The 25252-nt window shown below is 50.8% G+C and overlaps 11 protein-coding genes across 11 annotated transcripts; 7 read left to right on the top strand and 4 right to left on the bottom strand.

The window, feature by feature from the left end:
• Nucleotides 1-203: 203 nt before the first annotated feature.
• PHYSODRAFT_305831 (hypothetical protein) lies at nucleotides 204-866 on the top strand (the record flags this gene model as incomplete). The annotated part of the gene is made up of 1 exon (XM_009537376.1): nucleotides 204-866. One exon carries the CDS (start codon nucleotides 204-206, stop codon nucleotides 864-866), a length of 663 nt encoding a protein of 220 aa, XP_009535671.1.
• Nucleotides 867-1640: 774 nt separating this feature from the next.
• PHYSODRAFT_525767 (hypothetical protein) lies at nucleotides 1641-2387 on the bottom strand (the record flags this gene model as incomplete). The annotated part of the gene is made up of 1 exon (XM_009537375.1): nucleotides 1641-2387. A coding segment is annotated over one exon (747 nt), but the record flags the coding sequence as incomplete, so codon positions are not given.
• Nucleotides 2388-3321: 934 nt separating this feature from the next.
• PHYSODRAFT_524949 (hypothetical protein) lies at nucleotides 3322-3858 on the bottom strand (the record flags this gene model as incomplete). Its single annotated transcript, XM_009537374.1, has 1 exon — nucleotides 3322-3858. The coding sequence occupies one exon, from the start codon at nucleotides 3856-3858 to the stop codon at nucleotides 3322-3324; it is 537 nt and encodes a 178-aa protein (XP_009535669.1).
• Nucleotides 3859-4630: 772 nt separating this feature from the next.
• On the bottom strand, nucleotides 4631-5401 carry PHYSODRAFT_525641 (hypothetical protein; the record flags this gene model as incomplete). The annotated part of the gene is made up of 1 exon (XM_009537373.1): nucleotides 4631-5401. A coding segment is annotated over one exon (771 nt), but the record flags the coding sequence as incomplete, so codon positions are not given.
• Nucleotides 5402-5602: 201 nt separating this feature from the next.
• Nucleotides 5603-6722, top strand: PHYSODRAFT_305828 (hypothetical protein; the record flags this gene model as incomplete). The annotated part of the gene is made up of 3 exons (XM_009537372.1): nucleotides 5603-5846; nucleotides 5970-6239; nucleotides 6265-6722. 3 exons carry the CDS (start codon nucleotides 5603-5605, stop codon nucleotides 6720-6722), a joined length of 972 nt encoding a protein of 323 aa, XP_009535667.1.
• Nucleotides 6723-10858: 4136 nt separating this feature from the next.
• On the bottom strand, nucleotides 10859-11275 carry PHYSODRAFT_525812 (hypothetical protein; the record flags this gene model as incomplete). The annotated part of the gene is made up of 2 exons (XM_009537371.1): nucleotides 10859-10955; nucleotides 11025-11275. The coding sequence occupies 2 exons, from the start codon at nucleotides 11273-11275 to the stop codon at nucleotides 10859-10861; spliced, it is 348 nt and encodes a 115-aa protein (XP_009535666.1).
• A 3105-nt stretch (nucleotides 11276-14380) lies between these two features.
• Nucleotides 14381-15330, top strand: PHYSODRAFT_305826 (hypothetical protein; the record flags this gene model as incomplete). The annotated part of the gene is made up of 4 exons (XM_009537370.1): nucleotides 14381-14412; nucleotides 14447-14755; nucleotides 14780-15020; nucleotides 15070-15330. 4 exons carry the CDS (start codon nucleotides 14381-14383, stop codon nucleotides 15328-15330), a joined length of 843 nt encoding a protein of 280 aa, XP_009535665.1.
• A 1171-nt stretch (nucleotides 15331-16501) lies between these two features.
• PHYSODRAFT_305825 (hypothetical protein) lies at nucleotides 16502-17794 on the top strand (the record flags this gene model as incomplete). The annotated part of the gene is made up of 3 exons (XM_009537369.1): nucleotides 16502-16539; nucleotides 16575-17080; nucleotides 17115-17794. The coding sequence occupies 3 exons, from the start codon at nucleotides 16502-16504 to the stop codon at nucleotides 17792-17794; spliced, it is 1224 nt and encodes a 407-aa protein (XP_009535664.1).
• Nucleotides 17795-18246: 452 nt separating this feature from the next.
• On the top strand, nucleotides 18247-19404 carry PHYSODRAFT_389921 (hypothetical protein; the record flags this gene model as incomplete). The annotated part of the gene is made up of 5 exons (XM_009537368.1): nucleotides 18247-18303; nucleotides 18334-18426; nucleotides 18484-18699; nucleotides 18742-19067; nucleotides 19158-19404. Coding segments are annotated over 5 exons (939 nt in total), but the record flags the coding sequence as incomplete, so codon positions are not given.
• Nucleotides 19405-19947: 543 nt separating this feature from the next.
• Nucleotides 19948-21312, top strand: PHYSODRAFT_305824 (hypothetical protein; the record flags this gene model as incomplete). The annotated part of the gene is made up of 2 exons (XM_009537367.1): nucleotides 19948-20022; nucleotides 20221-21312. 2 exons carry the CDS (start codon nucleotides 19948-19950, stop codon nucleotides 21310-21312), a joined length of 1167 nt encoding a protein of 388 aa, XP_009535662.1.
• Nucleotides 21313-23881: 2569 nt separating this feature from the next.
• On the top strand, nucleotides 23882-24691 carry PHYSODRAFT_305823 (hypothetical protein; the record flags this gene model as incomplete). Its single annotated transcript, XM_009537366.1, has 1 exon — nucleotides 23882-24691. The coding sequence occupies one exon, from the start codon at nucleotides 23882-23884 to the stop codon at nucleotides 24689-24691; it is 810 nt and encodes a 269-aa protein (XP_009535661.1).
• Nucleotides 24692-25252: the final 561 nt, after the last annotated feature.

Genomic DNA, 25252 nt, shown 5'->3' with positions numbered 1-25252 from the left:
TTGGAGTTTTATACGACGACTATTGAACAGTTCCATCCCATGCTGCAGAACTCGACTAAGCTTATTAATAGATATGCGTAAAAAAATATCGAGCTCTAGCTCGGCGAGTCACTAGAGGGAGTAGACCACACCTTCTAGGAGCCCAGGAAGGAGCCGGGCTCTCGAGCCTACTGAAGCAAGTTCATTCAAAGTTAAGCAACGAGATGAAGACAACCTATGAAGTTCATAGCAACCTCATGCTTGATCAGGTACAGCGGTATGCTAAAGCTGAGTCAGATGCCGTGGAGTCACGTATGGAAAACCGACTTAGCTCCATGTTGCAAAAAGCACAGGCGGAAAAAATCATCGAATCTCGCCGTCAAGCTGAAGCGACACAAGCTGTTGCGGACAAACTTGAGGGCACCACTGAACGCTTTCACGCCGAAGTAGAAGAGTTGAAGACACGGATGAAGGAACTAGAGGACAAGGCGGCATTTCCCCCTGCACTACCGCGGACACCGCGGACAGGGGATTCGACTGTCGGCAAGTTATCAGACAGCGAAAAGGATATTGCTTCGGCTATTGTTGGCCACTTGAATGATCTAGCGAAGCAACAACAGCGTGCCCAAGATGAGCAGACAGACCGTATTGCAACGCGTGTTCAAGCAGAGCTGCGTCGCGCGTTAACCGTTGCGTCAAGCCCAACCGCTCCTCCAGTCCAACCGGTTTCATCTCGAAATGCCGAAAGCAAGTCAATGCCAAGAAAGCCTAAAGTACTATCTCGACGCAGTGACAAGCTTGAACGGACGATCGCCCAAGCCCAAAAAGAAGTCAAGCGCCGTTCAGAGCTAGCGGCACGTCGATTTGATACTGCACTGCACGGATGACCACCTAAAGGTGAAGCGAAAGTCGGTGGAAGTTTTGGTAAGGATAAGCGTATTTGGGTTTCATGAGATTTCATCCGCATTTCTAACAATATGTTTATGGAATGCTAACGATGCCCCCTATCGAAAAGCATAACTAGTCTTGCACTGGATGGACATTTTTACCTGCATACCCCACGGATTCCTACTGACATACTTGCGTAGTGCATAATCAACGTACTTGTTTTATATTCCAGTTGTTGTTTAGCTATTGGGGCCGGGACGTCGCGGGCGCGATGGGTTGCTGCTGTCGTTGCTGTTCGTGGCGCCGGCGATGGACTGTAGCAGCGCAGCCTTAATGTGTGCGGCACTGGCGATATCGGTGTACGTTTTGGGTTAGTCTGTGTAGTTTCTGCTGCTATAGTCGACGTCAGTGGTGTCTTCACCGGCGGTGCTGCTCAATGTGGAGATGCAAGCAAATTCGGTTCTGGAGATGGTGGCGGCGGACGTGTACATGGTGGCGCTGCTGGCGGAGTTGGTGCAGGGACTCGTGTTGGGGGAGCTCACGGCGGAGGTGCCGGCGGGGTTGCCGGAGGGTCGGCGAAGGTGCTTACGGAGCTTTGGCCGGCGTAGTTGAAGACGGAGCAGCGGAATTGGGGCTGTGAATGCGGCTTTGAGTATTGGAGTAGTTGCAGATGGAAGATATGCAATCGATGTTGGGCAAAATATGTATATTATCGATTATAAAGTTCGCCTTGATGCAAAGTACCTGTGGCGACATTGCCTACGCGACACTGGTTATGACATTTCTTCCTCTTCGACGCTTGCTTGAGAGAATATTTCAACTATCATTTCATCTTGCACATCGTTCGGCGGTGTTGCATCCAACCCGTAGCTCACACAGTCGGGGCGATGATCGTCCAGTTCGTCATCTGGTATCGCTTTGCATTGGGCAATGTCGACATACTCTTCGTTGCGATTCAGAAAAGCACACATGTCGACGTTTTCCTTGGATAGGCTTCCGCGATGCGAAGTCACCATATCACCACATACGCTGAAGTCCCGCTCGATTTGGGCAGAGGAGGCAGGTAAAGCGTACAAAATCTTGGCCAATCTGGGTAAAATGCTGTAGGAACCGCTATGCTCCATTCGCTTCCAGAAATCAAGCACATTTTCGAGCGGCCCCATCGTAGACTGATCGAGCTCCCAGTTTCGAAGCTCTTGACCGACGCGATCCGGCTGGATCGGAACTTGACGAAACGTAGCGCGAGCTCCAAATCGCGCGCGAATCCCACTTAGCGGTGGCTCCGGGTCATCTTCAACAGAGTCGGCAGTCGGAACCGAGCTATTGTCCATAGTTGCAGCGACCTGTTCCGCTAACGCACGCATCCTTGTCGTGATAGCCTCGTTGACACGGTTGACCATCAACGGTATGACATCGTCCTTCGTTTTTTTTTCCTTGTACAGCTGGGTCACTATTGCGTTGAGGGATTTTTCTGGGTTTTTATACTCTGGATGCAGTCTCTGTTGCAACTCAAAGATGAACTCTCCATCTTCGAGGTAGGCTTCTTTTGTGTAGCGACAGAAGAAGCGGGAATCAAACGCATCACGCAGCAGTCGTCTCGTTCGAGCTGCCAGCTCCGTTAGATCATCGGCGGCGATCCATTTGAGAGACTTAGGCCTCGATCGGTAGTCTTGAAAGGGGGCATCGAGAACTAATGTATCTGATACAGCTCCATCAGCACTTCAACTTGATTGGGACTCTCGGCTTGACATATCCGCTTGATGTACGAAATCGGCTTCAACAGTGACATTATTTGCACTAGATCCTCTCGATAGTGCTTCAATGGGAACACCGGTGGTGCTGTTCTCTGGCGCGCTGCGAGCCTCCCACGTTCATCATACCAATCGACAAGAGCGTTCCACTTCTCCAGTATTCGTTGGATTGATCCTGCGGTGCTTAGGAACCGACCTGCAGTATAGCTGAGTAGTTGCGTGGTAGGCGTGCTGGTCTGCGTCCGACAGAGAGCGGCAAATAGATCTCCGGCCTTTTCAACCGACTGGACGTCAGCAATTGTTTTCTTGATCCGAGTAATTAACCTGGTCATACTTGGATTGCGAGATCTCTCAGCATCATTGTTCATTCCGCAAGTTTCCTTGGTCGCAGCGTGAGCCATGTGCGCCATGCACCACTCCCATTTTAAGCTCAATTTGTTTCTCAGCAAATTCTTCACGTCTCCTCCGGCATCGCTCGTTGCGCCAAAAATGTTACGTGGTGTCAAGCCAAAATCACCGAGAAGCTGGAGTGTCCAAGCTTTGTATGGACCTTGGATCCCGTGCTCGCGCTCGCCGTAACTCGGTGAGAACCTTCTCACTCCAAGAAGTATAGAACGAAACTCCCAGTTGGAGTCGACAAAGTACACTCGAATGCCCATGAACTTCTTGTGAATAACCGAGCACGTCCAGAAGTCGCTCATAATCACAAAGCTACCAAGCGCCCCCAGCTTGCTATCCACACAATTTCAGATTTCGCGCAGGAATACAGCTCGATAATTGCGTGTGTCACCTTCGCTGCGTTGATAGTAGTCTGTACGTTCTCTTTCTTGAGTAGAGCCTCCACGATTCGCGACTCCTTGTACTCACCAAACCGAAAGGGAAGGTTGTTATTGATAATCCGCAGTGCTTCCACGAGCAGCCCAAATCGGCGCGGGTTATTCTTGAATAAAGACGATGAACGCAGGCGCTCGATTTCATTTTCCCGCTTCCGCTTCTCATTTTGTTGAGTCTGCGTCCTCAACGATACTACGTTGTGGACTGACGCGAGGTGACTTGCTGGTTTCGAGGTCCGATTGCAGGAAAGCGTGAAATTTGTGCCTTGGCGTCGGCAGGTTTCGTCTGCCAAGCATATCCAATGACACCCAGGGCTTCCGTTCTCGACAACTTCAACGCGGACTCCCCATTTGTAGATGTAGGAAGTCTCTTTTTCCGACGGTGGCTTCAGTTTCAACCCAGGCATTTCAGGGAAGCTAGCAATAGCATCCTTCACGGCAGCAGGCGGCTTCTTATTCACCACTTCAACAAAGCGGGAAGTATGCCCTGTATATCGAGTGCGAGGTGGGGCTTGTCCCGTCAAGTCGAACGCTGTAGTCTCAACGACGCTGCGACTGGAGTTCTCGCCCAAGCAAACCGCTGCAGCGGCCGAAATATCGCTGTCCAGGCGCTCAGACATATCCTCGGTAGCAGAGCCGTCTTCTGTAGGTTGAAATGGCGTCGAACGGTGCGAAACGCGCGCGGGGGCTCCTGGTTGGTCCGAATCTGCCCCCGGAGAGGTACGTAGCACAGAGACATCGGCCTCTCTGCTTGGTGTCCCAGCGTGCTCTAACCCTGCCGACGTGAAGGCAGCAGCCGCTGTAGTTGACGACATTTGGTTGCCAGCCTCTGCTGTCGGCGCCTCATTGTCCTCCAAAGTCGACGCCACGAAGCCCTCTGCAGTCGGTCGCACGTGCTCAGCTTGACCCCCGCGGTCTACAGTGCTCTCGCGCGCTCGCGTTGCCCGTGTCTGCTGAAGACGCTGAAAGAGGCTCGGCCACATAGCGGGAATCGTGCCTTTGGTAATGAGATCCCAAGACGCTTTGGCGCTGAGCTTCAGCAACCAAGCTTAGCATTTTTACCTATATAGTAGTAGTAACATGTTTTTGGTCCAGATCGCCATAACTTTGTTTTTCTATCTAATGCTTTTATTTTCGAAACGATAGTTTGCTCTACTCGTGAAAGGTGCACCTAACAGCTTACTTTGTATCTCCCAGCAGCATCTTTTCAAGTGTAACCATGAGGTCGTTCACTTCGCCCTCACCTGTTTTAAGCACCACCTCGGCAAATCGATCAGAGGCCGCCTTGCATCTAGCAGCGTCCCCAACACTTGCAGGCACCAAGCGAACGTAACTTTCCATGACGCAGCCCCCAAGATGTGGACGCAGAACGAGCCAACCTGTTTCGTTCGCGTGATATCCAGATAGAGTGCTTAGTCCTTCTTGAAGGGCTCGCCACACAAACACCATCCGCCCCGGTTCTCGATACCTTCGCACCGCGGCATACACCATCAACTTGTAGCTCTCGCCTGGTTTCAACTGACTCTTGATCTGGTACTTCACCGTGACAGTATTAGGAGGCTCTTGGACTTCTTTCCCACACCGAGCAACTGTTGGATCTGTCATCATGAGCAACGACACGGCGCGGCAAGTTTGCTCAAAGCCAAACGGAACCACGGTCGCATCAGTGTTCTCAAAAAACTCGACGCCTTGCCTGTAAGTCCTCGTCGGCTTGTAGACCAGCGGGGAAGTCACCTTGAACACCTTCTCCCCCAGGATCCGGTCCGTTTGCACGTACAGTTCGCCCAGCTCCCCCAGCAGCGTCTTGAACAGGACCGATCCGTTGTGCTGCTCTTCACTCTCTCCCAGCTTCTGTTGTTGAGTGTCAGGTCGTTGCAGCAACGTATTCATCTGATGGATGAGCCGGGCTCTGCCGACCACCGCCGCTCTCAGCTGCCTCTGCTGTTCTTCTCTGGCTCGAAATAAAAATTTAACCGCGATCGGAAGAGCGAACCCAATGTGCTCACGCTGAACCTCTACCGTGCGGTCCAGATGTCGAGCAGATGGGCTCACAGTGAGCCGCTCACTACTGAGATGTGCTCACTTGCGTTTTTTTTCGCAGACGCCGGTTGAGCACGTCACATCGCACCTCACCTCAAGACCGGAGGACGAATGGTCCCGTCATCCCCAGTAGACCACGGCTTCACTGACGTCAACCTCACATTGGATAATTTTGATGAAATCCTCCATGCCGTCTTCAACGCCGACGACCTACACGTTCTGCCAGAACTCACGGGCGAGTCACCAGTCTCTGCTCAATCCGCGTCCGACACCAGTGTTCGAAGCATCAACAAGGACGAAGGGAGCGCCCAACAACAAATCCGTCTAGCGAGGGAGGCGAGGCTCGAAGCATCCCGTACACCAGTCTATTACTAGTGGAAATCGTTTAGCGTGCAGGACGGCAACTCGCGGAAGCAGAACAGCGGCAACGCGTGGCTGCTGTCAACACTCAAGCAACTTACATTGACACGCTGATTAGCATCGCGCGCAAGCGCCTTCGCGTTGACTAAGAGGTTTCCTCTTACCAGGACCAGTCCAAAAGTGGATGAGCCTGCGTTCTTTAAAGCGTGCATTCGAGAGCTACAGGCGAACTATGCGCGCGCGGAGGAAGTGCTGAAGAGTTGCAGCTTCAATGAGGTGGAGACGAACACAAACTTGAGATCAGAGCAGAGACGCGAGTCGGATGGAGAACTCAAATACCTCCAGCGATTGACCAAAGAGGTGCAGCCTTATTCGCTGTACGAAACTGGTTTCCTCCCTTTGGGACGTATCAGATCTTTACCACGCTGCGAAGACCAATTTTAAGCGTTATGAGGACGTCAAGGACCCAGAAAGCACTTACGCCGTAGCGTTTAGCGACAAGTTCAAGCTCAGTACCGGCGAAGTGGTGCAAGTGCGGCAGCGACTGGTCTTCTGTCGCTTCTTCGAGGAAGAACGCATTGCATTCACGTGGAAACTTGTTTCGGAGGGCCAAGGATTATTTAGCGGGATGCGTCAAGACGAGACGGGCTGGACGTGGTTGTACCCTTCGACGGAGACGGCAGAGCCCGGTACCGTTGTGGCAACGTGTCGTCGACGAGCACCGATGTACTACGCATCTTCTGTCAGTGAGGCTACACGGTGTGAATTTGGTGAGATGTTACAGGAAAATGACCGGGAAGCTTGGGCGAAAATGGTTACCTCGTTAGATAAGTTGATGCTGGACTGCGCGATGGCTAGTGCTGCTTTTTAATCAGTACAGTACTAGCATTGTAAAGTACACGTGGCATCTTCAGGTTAGAGAAATAGGAAAAAAGTAGACTGAGTACACACGGCATCACTTGACAAGTGCAGGACGGTTTTTTTCTAAGCCGTTGCAACACTCTTGATGATTCAACAAATTATCTTATGAATAAGTTGGTATTAATAAATCCAAGCAAGTAAGGCGTCATAAACTTCGTCTTCCACTAACCATTGGCCCATTGGTACCCTTTGAAACCACATTTCCACCGCGATATGTGGCCTCTTGTCCGGTAGTTAGGACCTATTACGCTATGGCAAGTGCTCGGAACGAGTCATTGATGTAATAACTCATATCCCCCGTTGGAGTTGTCAGAGTCCTGGATTGCGCGACAGCGGGCGAAGTCTCGTCTAAAGTGCAATTCTTCTATTGTGGTTTTCAACTTTTTTGCCGCCCGTTTTAGCTACTCATCTTAGAGGGGCCCGTTTTGCTAAAACGAGCTCGTTAAAGTGTTAGGGCACTCTATCTTGAGGCCCAAATCGGAGCTCCCAGGTCCCTGCCAGTCAGCAAAGTGACCGAAGGTGGTATGCAGTGCGCCGTCGCTGTGTGTGTACGCTCCTCTCGTCGAGGGGACTTGCTCAGGGTACGTGTGTACTGGCAGTAAGGCTGGCATCGCTTATCTCTGACGTTTCTGGTTATTTGGTGCGCTGTGTACGAGCAGTGCGCGATACTGCTGACGTGAGCCCCAGCGGTAACTCGTCTAGTTAGTAGCGATGGCTTCGTGCAACCTACGCATGCATTGCGGTCGTTGCAGTCGTTTTAGTTGCTGGGTAACCCTCACAATATACTTACGCAACATCCTCGACAAACAAAGTCAATAATGGTCTTGCGATCAGTTGCATATTTAGCTGTAAGGTACTCAGAAGAGGCTAAACGTCAGGGGGCCATTGTTGCTTGCTTGCTGGTGCATGGCGCTGTGTATGGCATTTACACCGTCCTTGTTGAGGGCGCATAAGAACACACGTGCTAATACCAGCCCAAATTGCTATATATTTGACGGAACCATGCATGGACCGCAACTCGGAATCACGGGGTCAAGCAAGGCAAATACGACGCTGGGTGAACGAGAAACGCCTCTCACTTCTGCCGCTGGAAAGCGGCAAAAGTATAGGGTGCTGGCTAAACCGGAGCTGGCTGGCTCTATAGCCCTAGCCCCATACATCATTTTGGGGCTATCCTCTTCGCTGTATCGGAGCTGTCCGCTATTCCGGACACCCTATCTCGGGATCGGAGAGCCCGGGATTGCCAAAATCGCTGAAAACCACAATACATGTCGCCATATCATAAAGAACGATTCGCTTAAAGGGGAGGGGGTCGGCGATATATCCCAGCTTTGGTAAAGGAGAGAGTATCTAGTGCTCACGCTGCTTTCACGCAATCGCTTCGTACACTCCGGATGTTGCCCAAACAACAGCACATGGGCTCACTACGGCTGTGGCTAGACGGACAGAACATTTTGTCTGAAGACGGATGATATGGACGTAGGTACGGTTATTAGTGTTCTTCGTGTGAATTCTATCACACGCTGAGCCCAAGGCGACTATTAGGAAGTAATGTTATGTCAGTCGAATCCGTATTGTGGTATGCTAGACGCATCCACCACGCATTCTTGTCACGGAAGCGATATGTGTATGACCACTTATCATACCCAGGATTGCTTCAAATGTATTAACTACTGGTACAAATGCCCCTCAGCAAAAGGTGTGTCGTTCTTGGGTACTTGAATCAAGATACAAAAGCCAATTTATTCATTTAGTAAGGCCAGCGAGTGGCGAAGGTAGCGCAGTCTATAATACTCGAGTGACGCTTTTAGATTACCTGTCCACAAACTAGAGTCACCGAGGTGAACTTCTAGGAATAGGAGAGACAAAGGACCGCAGTTGTATCCATCGAAGTGCCTCGCCATCGTATCAGTAACGAAAAGAATGTCTGAATGACCTTGGTTGCTCAGCAACCCGCCAACCAGTGCTTTTGTCTCAGCGTAGTGATCCTTTCCACAGTCGTAGAGGATACAGGTCGGCCTGTTGCCACATCGGTCGCCTCCGTTATGGATTCTGTGTTTCGAAATCGGAATGCCGAATGGGAAGTAGATGAAGGATGTCCAGTGATTGTGAGTCGCAAACAAGACGCCGGCAACGATGTTGCCATTCGTAAGGTGCTGAAAGCAGTGCATCCGCCAATCTGGCTGCAGGGTTTTCAGGTGTCAGTTGGGTGAAGGTTGGGCAAACGAATCCAACTTGTGGAAATTGTCTTCGTAGGTATTCCACTGCCACCAGCATGCACGATGAATTCAGCCATTTGCTGCTGCAAAATTCCATCACGTTGACCCCAAAGAATGGTTCTCCGGCTATTCGGGACTCTGTCAGTCTGCAGTATCCGAGGGCAAGATTGTGTTCGTTCTAACACAAACATAATATATGTAGTGCACAGGCTTTTGAGTCAACAGGTTAGGTAGGTTACCTTGCCGCTCGTGGTAAACTCGTCGAAGCCCTTCATGACCCCCCTGAATATCGATTCCGAGAGACTCGAGGCCCAATCCATTGCGAACTCCACCTTTTTTTCATCTGAGATGAAACCTTGTAGAACTTGTCCTTAACTGAGATCTGGGTCGCTTGAAAAACTTCACTGCCGTCAGCGTACACAACAAGCTCGGCAAGTTCGTCGTCGTCTATCGGAGCTAAGTTGAATTCTTCGACAAAATCTTCTATCGCCGACTTGCATCGATGGACGCCATCTTGGTCCAGAATAAAGTCGACATCGATACATTCAAACCCGTGATCCTTGAATGTAACTTCTACCAACCCTTTTGGAAGCTCTACTCGTCTGAAGCCTTCAAACTAATTGATAACCAACAAGTTTTTGTAAATAAACACGCCGGCTAAATCAATACCATGATGCTACTTACCACTGAAAAGCACAACATGTACGAGTATTGCTGATGCATCAGTACTTGTAGGTCCGCGAGTGATGATTTAGTTGTAACCCCCCTTGCGAATATATCAGCTGCCTTCTTGGCTTCGGTCACTCGTCCACTGCGCTTGACGTCGCGCTTTTGGCTAGCTTTGCTTTTACCACGCGCTTTCGACGCTTTTGACAAGGTGAACCCGCATCCCTCCTGTTGTGCGAGGTTGCTAGTTTGGGGGACTGATTCCATCACACCGAGACCACGAGTATTGCCAGCAAATAGTGAATGCTCGGACAACAGCGCCGTAAATGCACCGATTGTCGGCACTTCAGACTCCGAATCGATATTATACGCAGCTGGGAGCAACGTAGTCCTAGCGGGTGGCGCTACAGCTTGCTTCTGAGCGATGATACCAGGTACTTGCCCCTCGGCACACGTGTCTTGGAACAGTTTTAGTGCTGTTAAGCACCTGTCGAACCGATCCGAGCCCATGCTCTGCAAAATCTCGGTCAGATCGGACATGACCCGCTTTGCCTCGTTGAATTTTTGAGCTGGATACTTCGGCTTTTTTTTCAGGGATGACTTATCGAACTGTACCGTTGCCCGTTGGTCTTCCACACGACGGCTGAGGTGATTGAGCTCTTGGTGGATACACCATCGTGTGTTGATGTGGCTGAACGGGATGATAGACTCATACTCCTGCTCCAACGCTGGTAGAGAGGATCACCTATAATAGAAAGCGTGTCGGCAGGGTAGCAATCTTGTTCGAGCGAACATGCAGCTTCATGAAAACTCCTAGAAATAAGAATAAATAAACAGTGTAAGAGTACAAATAGTACGCGTCTTACCGTTAGAGATAAGTAGAATTTGTTTTTATCGTCAGCGCTGACCAGTTCTGCCACAGCGTCTTCACGGAGACTCAATTTGTAGTGTGTCGAGCCGCGGAGCGCCACTTTGAACTCGTCCTGAACCAGTTGTAAGACATTAAGCTAGAGTGAGTACGAATGTTTTGCGCCTTGGAGATAAGGGTACTTACGCTGATGAGCTCAAAGGCGTATGAGCTCACGATGTTAGCGAGTCGCTTAAGGTCGTTTAAGGCTCGTTCGTTCATCACGTCCAGTTCTTTGTCAGGTGGAATGTGGAATGTTCCCACTTTGTTCAGCTCCATCCCGTACTCATTTTCTCAAATACCTTGCAAACCGATCAACGTAGCAATACATACATCCACACTCGCGCTGGGACGGATGAGATCTTTCAGCTTTGCCCACTTAGCCTCGATTCTAAAACACATGAGACGTGTTGTAACTAAGATCGGATAATAGTAGTAGCTCGTACAGCTGAAATAGTACCTGTTGTTTGTGTGATTCCCTAAGTGAGGAACGTCGGTTCTGAGATAAGATACCCACTCATCGGTGATTCCATCCCATTTTTTTATGAAATACTTGTAGAGCGGGTGATCCTTGCGATCATCCAATCGATTTAGCAGCAGAAGCTTGCACCTCTTGTATTGATGTTCGCTATCGGCATATACGAGAGATGCCAGAATGTCTTTCAACTCCTGTTTTCGTTCCTGGGATCCTGTACACAGGGCTGTAACCATGATTGAAATGGGGTTATTTACTTACCCGACTGTGTGATAATTGTAACAATATAAGGCTTAACTTTTTTCAAAGTAGGAGATTACATGAAACTGGCATAACAGCATCCGTGCTTGTGGAAAAGCAGAGGACAGAACGGCACGTTCCTTTTAGTCTTTGTCGGTCACGATTACCTTTATAGCCCGCCAATTCGGGTTGTTTTTCTTGTAGCTGTTGACTGCATCCCTCATATTCGATTTCGCTTCAGACGTCATAAGCGAGTGTTGCACGTACTGACCCTGTATGCGGCGCAAAAGGAAGTTGTGCTCTTTGAGAGGAACGAACCATACAGATACACAGTAGCCTCGCACATTTCCGTTGATATCGTGAACGACGAAACTGAAGAGCTTGTACCTGTTGGTGTTCGTGCCGAACGTTGTGTCTACAAGCAAAACTTCAGGAAAGGCATCGAAAAGCCGTCTCATCTTCCGCGACTGGAAAGCCACAGTCTGCAAAACACTCGACTCATCGACATACAAAGCCACCACCGATCCATGATCAGTTTCACAAAGATCACGAAGGACTGATTCGACGCAATCGTCCTCTGTTGCGCCCGGTTTGCTTTTAGCTTTGAGTTGAGCCATCAAATTGTGGATGTCCTTCAAAATTATCTTCTTTCCTGCTACAAAAAAGAAAAAAGTGTTCAACAAAAACCACTCTTGTAAAAACCTTTTAATCAAAAGAATATAATTGGTAGACTTACCACAGGCATCGTGAAGGTACATAAGAATACCTCTCGCCATTGCGCCACTCCTGCGCATAGCATCAACTGTTGCCAACACGGAGGGATCTCGGATAGCGCGATTTTTTAGGATAGTGGTCAAAAGCGTCTTGGTCGACGCGATGGTTGTGCTCTGACCCTTTTGTAGAGACGACAACAGAGTAGCCCCCGCTTGGGCATTTTCTTAAAGTCGCAGATACTCGAACCGGACACTCGGTTCCACGTAACTTGCTGTGCATACGCTGCCCAGTGCTTTCGGATGCACGATTCCGGCCACGCGTGCACCAATATGATACGCTGTAGGTCTCAGACTCCATAGAATCTGGAAAAATACTGTCGTAATTTGGCAAGGGTCCGGTTTTTTTCATCTGCCTGGTCTTAATCTGCCTGTTCCGTTGCTTCACCGAAGTAGACGAACGCCTCGACAGCATTTGAAAGGTTCCCACACAAAAACTCTTGAAAGCTTCCTCAAATGCGGCCCAGTCAGAATAATTCCGTGCAAAACCATCCAGAAAATGCCTCCCTTTTAGATCACATCGACGTGAGCTGGATTCCTCCACAACAGCATGGTCGTACGAGTTGAGCGCATGTCTATCGACCGGGCTATTACCAGCTTCAAGGTTTGCTTCAGATTTCTCTTCGTAGTCTGTCCTATCGTTATCTCCATTTGAGACCACACAGACACCAGCGTCCCCCCCCTTTATCTTCGGCCTCGCTGACAGCCGCTTCGTTCTTGCTCTTCTTCGAACGTGCTCCGGACGCACCGTCGTTCCACTCGCATGCACGCTTACGAGCGCCGCACGCGCGCTCGTCCTTAACGCCTTGAGGCATTTCGGTCTCTTGCTAAGAACCGTGCAATTCTGGTTTCTCTGCCAAACGACTGCTAAATATTTTTGAATTTAAAAATAGTATTTTGTGTACTGCACTTAGATCCGAGGCTATCTCTCGGTCGGCGACCGCTCAGTACACAACCTACAGTGGGAACGTTGCTGTCAAGGCATCTACACAGAGGTAGCTGGCTCTAGCTGCCCAGCAAGATGCCCACCTCGTTTGTGTGCTTTGCATACCTAAGCGATCTACGCGCAATGAAGGTGCAGCTCTGCAAATATCTCCAGTTTCAGTACTAGAGCGAAATTAGGATCGCTCGACAGTAATGCCTTCGTTGTGCTACAGCGCCTTAGCTTTTAAGCTTGCGACTCTTATCTTAAAAGGTCAGAGTCGCAAAACCCCTTAGCAATTGTAATAGTAATAGTAGCCGCGGATAGGTTCAAGGCCGCTATGCGTTGTCGAATCGATTTGGTAGTGCTAAGTGGCATCTGGATCGCTAGACGATCGACTAGATCGATAGCACCGGCTCCCAGATCTAGCTGCGCTACAGAAACTCTTCCGCATAGGAATGCCTCTAGCAAGATCAGGTTAGGCGGTTGGTTGTGTCTGGCGGTTGGTTGTGTCTGGCGGTTGGTCGTGTCTGCTATCCGGTGCCACTGTTCATACACGCTAAAAGTGTGGTTTTGAAGGTCGCAACCACACGACCACGCAGTCACGTGCACGATCCACGCCGGTAAACACATTATTCGAATATGTGATGAATACCCTAAACGACTTACTCACTGTGGTGTAGATACGCAACCGCATACCTTATAAGCTAACATGATCCATAGCGCTACAGAAAGCTGTAACCCCACCGCACTTCGCAACTATTACCCCCCAACTACCCCAAACTTGCCCAAACACGAGATATGAGGTATTTGGCATCAGTAGAACCTCATGTGCAGAATGACCGATTGATTGGTAGAATTCAAAGCCCAACAATGGTTTTATGGAGCGCCTAGGCTGCCCAATACGGCAGCTCGGGCTCCGTACCGTGTTACGGTAACACGGTCGCGCTACCGTGTTATGGCAACACGGTCGTCGCAAAATCTAGCGCGCTAAGCGACACCATTGCCCGCCGCGGTCCTGGTGGTGTTTAGTAATTTATCAGCGTGGCACACTTTGGTGTGGGCCTAAATCTCTGGATTAAGCGCGGTTTTGTCAGACGCGCTATCACGCTCAGACGAACATTAACGTGGTTACGTTTTGGAGATACAACGCGCCAGTTGCCACGAGCTACCCGCCTCCAAAGAGGCTGCGCCAAGGAAAATGGCTTTCTGATGATCAGCTCTGCGCACTGGAAATTGCTGACGCCGTAAAAGCCTGAGTGCCGAGTCAGCAAGTAGCGAAACGGAATATAATGTATACGAGGTATTATACTATTTTATACAGTTAATGTTCTGTCCAAATGTTCTGTACCGGACAGAACATTGGACAGAACGTTCTGTCCGACTAGTCGCTATCGCTCACTACTCGGATGTGCTCACTTGCGTTTTGCCCTCAAACTGAGTGTGTCATATCACAACTCACCTCAAACCGGAAGGACGAATGCCGGTCTCGCCAGACGTCACGAACGAGTCATCACTCCTCACTGCCAGCGACCGGAGCTGCAGCGAGGAGGAGGTGACTTTCAAGCAAAAACTCCGTCTAGCGAAGAGGCGAGGCAGCGCCAACTCTACCGGGTAAACCAAAAACTGGAACGCGATGACCTTCGACGTCAGGTGGTCGAATTGGTCGATCAACACGCGCGAATGAAGCAAGCCCAAGCTAACGAGAAGGCGAGGTTCAAGGCATCCCGTCCGCCGGCCTATTACTTATGGAAATCGTTCGCTCTGCGCCAGCGTGAAGAACGGTAACTTGCTAAAGCGGAACAGAGGCAGCTAATGGCTGCTGTCAACACCCAGGCCACTTACATCGACGCTCTAAGTAGTATCGCGCGCAAGCGCCTTCGCAGCGACCAAGAGAGCTCCTCAGTTCGTTCCAAGATCAACGGTCCAGACGTGGAGGAGATGGCCATCTTTGACTCGTGTATTCGGGAGCTACATGCAAACTATGAGCGCGCGGACGAAGTGTTGTGGTCTTGCAGCATCGATGAGCTGGGAACGGATGGAGCAGAGGTACAAGGCGGATGGGGGACTGGAGTACCTCCAACTACCAACCAAACAGGTGCAGCCTTACTCCTTGTATGAAACTGGTTGCTCCCTTTGGAACGTGTCGGATCGCTATTGCGCTGCTAAAATTCGTTTCAAGCGTTATGAAGGCGTCACGGACCCAGAAAACACTTTCGCGGCTACGTTTATCGACAAAATCGCGTTAGGTTCTGGTGAGGTGGTGGAAGTGCGACAGCGACTGGTTTCCTGTCGCTTTTTCGAGGAGAGGCGCATCGTAGTGACGTGGAAATTCATTTCGGAGACTCAGGGAGTTTGAGTGGATTGGAGCAGCACTGCACGGGCTGGACCTGGCTGTACCCTTCGACAGAGACGGCTGAGCCTGGTACCGTTATGGTAATATGTAGCAGACGCGCACCGATGCACTATACGTCGTCGGTAAACGTGGCCACGCGATGCGAAGTTGATCAACGCTCCAAAACCATGATCAGGAAGCTTAGACAACAATGGTCTCTTCGTTAGATACGCTGTTGCTGGACAACGCGTTGGCTGGTATCGAGGTTTAATCAGTAGCTTACTGCAAATTTCCAAGTGTCAAGTATCCTATCTGTACTAAACAAACACATTGTTTGCTACAGTCTTAAGCTGCAGCTTATCAGGGTGAGTACAGGTATATAATAGTGTCGTGTTGTCCCGAAAAACGAGCGAGTGTCTTTGTCATGGACCGCGATCGGTCGTGTCACTTTCGTCGAGATGGCATGCGCACTTAAAGTGTAAAGTCGCTGTGTCACATTGCGAGAGAGAGACAACCTCGCAGTTTCTGTGCTTCAACATACGAACGAGTTTACTCCAAAGCGGCGCAAACCTCTGTTTTGAGCAGTAATCATCGGCGGGGTACACCTGACGCACCCTGATCATTGGGCAGCCCACGAGCTCAAGTCATGGCGAATTGCCTCCTGCCTACGTGGTCACGTCGGAGGAGAAGGGGGCGGGGTCACGTCCTCACCCTCGCATCTTACGCCTTTGAACGGACTGCTCACTCCCACCAGACTTCAAATTCAATAACATTGTGGGCTTCCCACCCCACGATCAGGTCTTGATGGACGACATCGTCGGGCTGCTTGACTTCGACGTCCAATGTGCAAATGGCTGGTGTAATGACTCATTAGGTCATTACTAATGACCAAAAGTTTAGTCACGCTGATCCGCCAACAAGCGGTCTAAAGGGTTAAAATTTAAAAGTTGGGCGTCCAAATGAAATAGTAGGTACAGTAAATACAGTACGGTACCTACGCAGTGTATCAGATGAGGAGCTTGTTCAACCGGGAGCATTAAGCATGCATACCGGTACTGGTATCACGTGGATGAATCTATCTCTCTGTAACGTGTTGCACTCCCCCCCCCCCCCCCCCAGATCACGCTGACCTCACGCAATCTCATGATACGGCCCGGATGTTACACCAACGAGAGCACGTGGGTTCACTACTCAGATGTGCTCACTTGCGTTTTTACCGGCAAACTCACCTGAGTACGTCATATCGCCACTCACCTCAAACCAGCAAGCCGAGCCCCATCGTCCACTCTTAACAAGGCCTCGCCTGACGTCAACCTCACGTTGGGTAACTTTGATGATATACTCCATGCTCTCACCAACGCCGACAGCCTACTGCCTGCAGTGATGCACCCGTCACCAGACTCTACCAGCGATGGCGCCATCTCCGACGCCAGCAGAAGCAGCAGCAAGGACGAACCGACTGCCAGGCAAATTACCGCACGACGTCGACTCTACCGGGAAAACCAAAAGCTTGGTCGCGGTGAATTGCGGCGTCAGGTGGTCGAATTAAGCGAAGAGCTCGCGCGACGCAAGCCGACACGAGCTGCCGAGAAGGCGCGACTCGAAGCGTCCTGCCCACCAGCTTTTTTCCTGTGGCAATCATGCGCTCTCCGCCAGCGTGAAGAACGGGAACCCGCTGAAGCCGAGCAGAGGCAACTCATGGCTGCTATCAACACTCAAGCTACCTACATCGGCACTCTCAGCAGCATCGCACAAAAGAGCCTTCGCGTTGACTGTGAGGGCTCTTCGATTCGCCATAAAATCAGCAGTCCAAATGCGGAAGAGGCGGCATACTTTGACTATTCAGGGCAACTACGCACGCTCGCAGGAAATATTTGCAGCGTGCATCATCAATGAGCTAGAAACAGATTCAACGGTGCGATCGGAGCAAAGGCATGAATCCGATGGAGAGCTGGAGTACTTCCAACGAGCGACCAAAGAGGTGCAGCCTTACTCACTCTACGACACTGGTTGCTCCCTTTGGGATGTGACGGATCACTATCACGCTGCAAAAGACAATTTCAGGCGTTACGAAGACGTCAAGGACCCCGAAAACACTTACGCCGCTACGTTTACCGACACCTTCATACTGAGCACTGGCGAGGAGGTGGAAATACTGGGGAGGCTGATGATCCGTCGCATTTTTGAGGACGAACGCATCGTCATCACGTGGAAATTAATTTCGGAGGGTCAAGGGGGTTTCAGTGGGCTGCACCAGGACGAGACGGGTTGGTGCTGGTTATACCCTTCGACGGAGACCAATCAACCCGGTACCGTTCTGGCGTCGTGCAACCGACGTGCACCGCTGCACTTCTTGTCTGTGAACGAGGCTGTACGGCATCAGTTTGATAAGATGCTGCGAAAAAACGACCGGAAAGCTTGGGCCAAAGTCGTGTCTTCACTGGATAAGCTGGTGCTGGACAACGCGTTTGCCGGTGTCGATATTTAATTGGTACTGTGAAGTAACGCAGAGGGAAATTGATGACAACTAGTTTCGTAACGACAAGCGGATTCTCTTTGAAAAATCTATCTGTGTTTGAAATTGAGTGTCTTTACGTTTTCGTTGTTTTGGTCATGCCAAGATATCTGAAACCGAGTTTGGAGATTGCTTCACTCGTCAATCTGCGCCGTGGAGGCCAATCAGCGGGCAGTCCGGCCAATCAGAGCGCGCCGGTGAGCGTTGAGAGCGCTCTGATTGGCCACGATTGGACGACGGCGACTCCCTTGTGGAGCCAGCGACCAGAGCTCCGGTGGACGACTTATCGGTGATGTTGGGGCCGCCAGGCCCCGACATCTCCTATAAAATCCGATATCTCCGATAAAACCTCCGAGCTCCGATAGCAATGCATTTATCTGAATAATGAGGGAATAAATAGCCAGTGGACCACAGGCACATTTGAGATAGAGAGGAAGCGGCTGATCCAAGAGGGCCTCGCGAAGAGAGCGTTCCCCCCTCGCGTGGCGTACCCGGAGCTCAGCAACCGCTAGGACGAACTGTCACCTCTCGCAGGCTTATTCGACCATCCTGTCGTAGTTTGGGTCCCCGAGGCTACGTGCCGTGGCCAAAAACCTGCGTGCGTGGTGTCGGGATGTCGCTGTACACCGCGGGTGAAGGAGTATCGGCAGCGTGTTGTTGAGGAGATCGAGGGAAAGCAGGTCTTGCTGTACATCAAGTATCAGTGCGCTGGCAGCGCGCGAACATGCTTCTCTACGATTTCGCCTGAATATCTCCATTCTAATGTTGAAGCCATGGTGCACTTCTCGTATATATTAGGCTCCAAGTCCGGCTATTCCAAGCCGCTCCTAGACATGATTCACGACGGGATGATGTCCCCCAACGGCCTGAGTAGCACCGTCGCCAACATCCGTCGTCGACGCCAAGCCCGCTACTACAAGCTGTACACACTATTGCTGTCTAATCCGGACTACGTGGCGCCAACACCACCTACTGTGGCGGAGTACTGCGCTTCAAATGCTGTCGTAGACACCAAGGTTCTCACTGCGGTGTGGATGGAGACTACAGCCATGTATGGACCGCTCTGTGAGCTTTTGATGCAGAAGATGTCGGTAAGAAACGTGCTTCGCGTGGACCATTCTGCGACGTTCTGTAAGAAGTTGAAGGTTTGGGACGGGTCGGGGCAGCGTACAAGCATCTCGGACGCTAAGTTACTTCTTTTGATCCAAAACGAAGTTCGCCAGATTGTGGGACGTCGACTTACAAGGTCGGAGAACAATTAGGAAACTGCTGCGCTACTTGACGCTGTCAAGCCAACCCTGAAACCAGAGGATGATGAAGCTATCTACCTAGTAAGTGACAACGCCAATGGAGTGCGTGGGATGGTGCAGCACACGTTTGGCGGAAGAGTAGATGTGAAGCAGGATCCGTTCCATGTCATGATGCGAGTCAAGGAGAAGCTAGCCAGCGCAGCGAAGAAGAAGTGGATTTCGAAGGAGCTGATGAGCGCCATGTACACGGTGGAGCGACGGCTTCGTCCACCTGAGGAAATGGAAAAAGAATTTCGTCGTGTTGCGAGCCTCGTGTCGCCTAGTGATCTCTCATGCTCGGAGGCGACGTGGCAGGGCTGTATTGACAGCAACGCCGCGCAGATCAAGAACGGAGATTTGTTTGTGGAGAATAACGACTACGCAGAAGCCCACACTACGACACGAGTCATCGCTACGAGTCAGCTAGAAGGTTTTCACTCCGGGCTAAAAAAGCTTCTGAACCGCGCTCTCTCTGTTGAAGTTGGTCTGCGAATTCTAGATCTTTTTATCATGCAGCACAACCTCCGGATAGGCGCCAAGTTTGGTAGGAATGCTGCCTTTGGGGACTTCGATTTTGTGTCTCTGGCACATGCAGCAATTTTGAGTCGTGGCGCCGTCCAGGATACACCTCAGCTCGCATTCGTCAGTCACAGTCTCTCGGGCCAGATGCCGCACCCCCAGTACCGGTCAGGATCGTCATTCGATTTTGAATTTTCAGAGTGGCTCAGAATGTTTGACAGCGCGCGCGTTGTACCTGATAATGTCGAAGCTGCTCTTGCCCGACCACGGCGATATTGGGCAAACGTTCGCGAGTTACTTCTCCTGAACTCGAACACTATGAAGAACCGCCGCCTCTCGCGCTCTCACTTCATGTCCTTGCTGCATTTGGAGCCACAAGACTCTGAATCGTCGGTGGGGTTTTCGCTGGAGGAGTACGAGCTGCTGCGCCAGAGCGAACCTGGTCGCAGTGTCCGCTAGTGTCCACCATCATGTTTATCATTGCAGTGGATGCAAACTCCAACAGCAGTTTCAAACTTCGGCAACGCAGCTACGCAACCATCGTTGCAAAATTGAAGGTCATCGCCGACGAGAAGAGCAACGGTGCAGTAGACCAAGCCCGTCGTCGATAGTGCTGTCAAAACGAGCGGTCTACCAGACAGCAGCAGCAGAACCTCTTCGCCCAACTCTGAATCACCTGCAAAACCAAGCCAGCGAAAGCTCTTCGCGTATGATCACACTCGACCCGAAATCCCCGAGACCAATACCAACGAGCAAGCTATCCAGATCCAGCTCTTCAAGTTACTCCGCTCCTCAAAACTTTTCACCGGCAAGAAGAAGCTATTCATCCGTATTTACAGCTTCGCAAAGTGCGTGTGCGACGGCATCTGGCCGAAAAGCGAATCAAACCTGACGCTTAGGTGGGGAGCGATGAAGCGAGCCGAGAATCGAGGAGCCAGCCTCAAAATTAAGCTTCGCCTGCCGCCCGGCACGATCGAGCAGCTCAAGAAACAGCAATATGCCGCTGCTAACGATGCAACCAACACGGCACTCAGCGTGAGCATGGATCCAGATTTGCTAATAGATGCTGCTAGCAGCGACGACGACGCTTCCAGCATTGACAACTTCAACACAGAGCAGGTCAGCTGTGCCGCTGTCCCCGATCACGAAGCTAGGCCTGCATCCAGTGAAACCAGCCTCGAAAGTTCCCTCACAGGTGGCAGCAGTACACGTGAGCCAGCGTCAGGTGCAAGTCTAGGCGTGTTAAGCAGAAGTGTTGGTGAAAACAACGCGACACCATCAGCCGCCAGCCACCCTGCCTTCGTAATGGAGCAACCGCCTACGATGCTGACAGAAGATGATATTGAGCGCTTCAGAACACTAGCTAACTCTATACCTCAAGTGTCAGGTAAATGGGGGTACCTGCACAATGTTTTCCTCAAGGAGCATCCTGATTCCCAGCTGAGTGCAAATGCCCTACGGTGCAGACTGAAAGATCGTCGTATGCGTGCTCCGAGCACTGTGGAAGCCGCGGTCCAGTTGACTACACCCGTCGGAAGGAAGAGATCTCGTGCGACATCGTGTGCAAGCTGTCAAAAGAAGCGAAAGAGATGCGGAGATATGAGTGTCAATCCGTCGTGTGCACGAGCATCGAAGCCAATTAGCTCATCGATAGATTCATTCTTCAGTACCTTATCTCAATAGACGGGCTTGACACGACACCTCGATGCATTGGCTTTCTTCACCTTGGTAGTGTAGGACTTCACAGGACACAGGCACTGGCTGCACCGACAGTTGCTTGACCGGATGCCCGTGAGCACCGCGTCGCTCGAGACTCAGCGCATGATCTACACCGTACCCCACCGGTGCTTGTGCTACTCGAGGGCGCGGTAGCTAAGTCGGTAGCGACGCAAAAGAAAGCTTGTTCCGCCGACACCAGCACGCGCCGTTTACCGCAATGATGGGGGATCCGGGACAGGGTTGCGGGACACAGGCGGTCACCGGTTCGAAAAAGTTTTTTTTTACATTGCTGGAAGCGTCGCCAGCCATGGGCAAGAAGAGCGCTGCGCAGGTTGCGGTGGCTGAGGCTATTGCATTGCGCCAATTCCCACCGACGTTAAGGTACCCAGAGCGAGTATCAGGTGTGCTACTATCAGAATGGTTTGCCTATCCTACTCTTACGTGGGCTCCTGGAGCCCAACAGGAAACCGAAGTGTGTGCATGAAGGGTGTCTTTGCGTGCCCAAGGTGAAAGCATACAAACAACGTATAGTGGAAGATGTTAAGCACAGAACGGTATTTACTATGCACGATATCAGTGCGCTGGCACCAGTAGGAAATTGTTTTCTACTATCAGCCACTCATATCTCGCTTCGTCTAAGCTGTTGGTGCTGGATTTCCCCTACTTACTAACATACAAGACAGGAATCGCTTCAGATATGTTTGACATCGTATATGACGGTATGTTATCTACGAAAGGAATTGCAGGTGCAGTTGCAAACATCGTCCGGCGACGCCAAAAGAGGTTTTACCAGCTTCGGTCTCGAGTTGGAGCGAAGGTAGAGCAGCTGCGTGCTGGGGATGCAACCTACGTCCCTGAGCAATACATGTCAAAACACTTGTGCTTGGATGCCGAAATGCTAAAAGAACTATGGGTAACGCACACTAACATTTTAAGTCGCTTTCGCGTGCGCAGCACAGATGACGGAAACGAAGTGTGATCGTGTTTTCCGAATGGATCACTCACAAAATTTCTGTAGCAAGCTTAAGGTATTCACATCTAATGGCATCAAAGAGCAGTCAGCAGCTATTCGTATGCTGCTGCTTGTTCAAAATGAGGTAGGACAAATTTTGGGGAGAACGCTAACCCAGTCTGAGAATCATGCAGAAACAGAGGCGCTCTTAAAAACAATGACGCCCAAAATGATAAGTGACTCCGATGGGCCTCGGATATGGTTTGCAACAACGCCAATGCCAACCGCAATCTCATTAAGAGAGTGTTCGGCGATGCGGTGGTAGTCAAACAAGACCCTTTTCATGTTATTACAAGGATCACTGAGAAAATAAGTGATAGCAGTAAAAAGCGTTGGCTTTCCAAGCAACTGTCTGCTGCAATCTACGATGTGGAGTGTAATCTGCGCCCGCCACAAGAGTGTGAGCGTCGAGACAAGTCGCTACTAGAGTCGCTGGATCCTGCTGGTATTTCCGTGAAGCGTTCTGAGTGGGATAGATGCGTTGCCAGTAACCTGGCCCAGATCCGGCGGGGGGGGGGGGACCTGTACGTGGGCGAAAATCAGTACACAGAGGCAGGGGGTGAAGTGCGTATTATCTCCACAAGTCAGCTTGAAGCCATTCACTCCAAGCTACGAAAGCTGCTTGATCGTGTTCTCTCAGTTGAAGTGGGCTTACGCATTCTGGACATCTTCATTCTACAGGTACTATACTTGCCTGAAAATTAAACTCTATATCTCTACTTACTGATCTAGCGCAGCACAACCTTAGCGTCGGGGCGAAATATCGCCGAAACCCCGAGTTTCACGGCACTGATTTTAGATGTTTGTGTCAAAGTGCTGTTGCCTGTAGTGGTTTGCTGCCAGAGACTCCACAGCTCGAGTACGTCATGAAGCTGATGACGATCAAGTCCAGTGACCTTGCTCCGAGCAGCAGTTATCGTAGTTCAGCAGCCAAGCCAGATGAACACAGGCCTTGGGAGCAACTGTTTGAGATGATCCAGCTTCGAACGACTAATATGGAAGCCAAGCTTCTGTCTGGTGCGGTCCCTTCAGAAGATATTCGGGCGCTGCTATCAAATGCATTCAACTGCGACAACCACTTCAATCGAAAAAAACTAATTGAGTTTCTTCGCTTGGAGCCCGAGTACAACAGCTCAAGAAATTTTTCAGCTCACGAATTTGCTGTCTTGAAGGAAGTTCGCGCTGAACAACTTTCTGCCAGCCGCGAATGGTCTAGCGGCGAAGCTGTGACAACGGTTCTATACAACTGTGCAGTGGAGCGTCTCGATAATCGACCGTTAAAACTCCGAAGGCGTGGCTTTCATGCAATTTCCAAGCGTCTACCAGGTATTGATGACATGCTAAAGACGTTTCCACCAGTTCTGGACTCACGTATGGTGATCATGACTGACAAACCCATTAACGACGACAAGGTCACGCCGGATGATGAAGCTTATGAAACATTTATTCGCAATGGTTCGCAAGTCGTCGCTCAAGAACAAACGGCAGGTATATGTAGAGGTTTTTAATTTCGCAGCGGCAATGTGTGACGGGATTGAGTCCAAATCCGCCGAGTTCCTGCATCGTCGCTGGGGGTCGGCGAAGCGATCGAAAAATCGCGTCAAGAAGGCCCAAGGCGATGGAGATGACGAGGAAAAGGCGTCAGCCAGGTCTTCATCCGATTTACAAGCTGATCAGGATACCAGATCGTTGGATGATAGACTATGCGCACCTACCGAGCGTAGAGCTAGGGTCTCCGGGTCCCTCACTAGCATCCCGTCAGAGCCACAGCAACCGGCAGCCACATTAACTTCCTCTACACCGGCACCAGCTGCCTCCAATGACCCGCTCACCTGTGAACAAGGTCAACTTATCGGTGCCGAACAGGTTAACGACGCGGGCATCAATACTCCAGTCGCGATCACACTATCATCTGCAGCAGCAACTTACCAACTGGCTCAATGGGACCTAGACACTGAAGCCCAGTTTCGCCTAATTGCAGTATCGTTAGGCAAAGGGTGCAAGGGGAAGTGGAAATTATTCCACAGTGAGTACCTTAAACGGTACCCTGGCTCCAAGTTGGGTCAAAATGCTGTTCGTATGCGTCTTCGTGATCAACAAGTAGCGGCCAAAACAGTCCCGGCAGCTCCAACGTCAATCGCCCCGTCGGATGGACGACAAGAAGAGCAGGCAACAACATCCTCAGCTCCAGCTTCAAACAAGCGTCCTCGGCCGTCGTGTGATAGCTGTCGAAAAACGAAACGAAGATGTGGACCAAACAGCGACAACCAGCACTGCGAACAACGTCAAGCAAGAGAAGGCCAGCAAAACATCACATCATTTTTAAGTTGAACTTAAATATTACTTGATAAGCATCGCTATAATATCTGTTTCAAGGTGCAGCACATTGCATCTTAGAGTTAGAACGCGTTCATTGTTTGAGGCCAGACAATAGCAGCCTTACCGGTAGAAATTACACAGCACTGGGGCTGCAACAGAGTCGCTGGCTTCATGGATATGCGCGCTGGAGCAGGAACAGCCCTGGCAATAGTAGATTCCACCAATAGAGCTGCTACAGCGAGGCAGAGCTCCAGCGTTAAGATGCAATCGGAGCTGGGATCGTAGCGAAGGAGCCTGACACGCGGTCATAATAACGTAAGCAGCGGTGATGAAGCACGCGTCGAGCCATAATACAGTGACCTGAATACGATGAAGCACTACTTACCGTTCCGGCGAGCGCACAAAAGCAGGAGCACGGCAGCTGCTAAGCAGAAGATCACCCCATGACTCAGCCCGCTGCTCGCATGATATCTTTGATGCGAGGCCTATAGCAGCAGCAAACCAGAAGCACAGCGCGGATGCACGTTATTGCATAGTCAAGCACCACTAGAACAGCTCTAATAACTCACCATG

This window comes from Phytophthora sojae (genome assembly GCF_000149755.1).
Source record: "Phytophthora sojae unplaced genomic scaffold PHYSOscaffold_10, whole genome shotgun sequence".
Classification (NCBI taxonomy): domain Eukaryota; phylum Oomycota; class Peronosporomycetes; order Peronosporales; family Peronosporaceae; genus Phytophthora; species Phytophthora sojae.
Note: the sequence above shows the minus strand (reverse complement) of the source record. Positions and strands in the feature narration are given on the sequence as shown.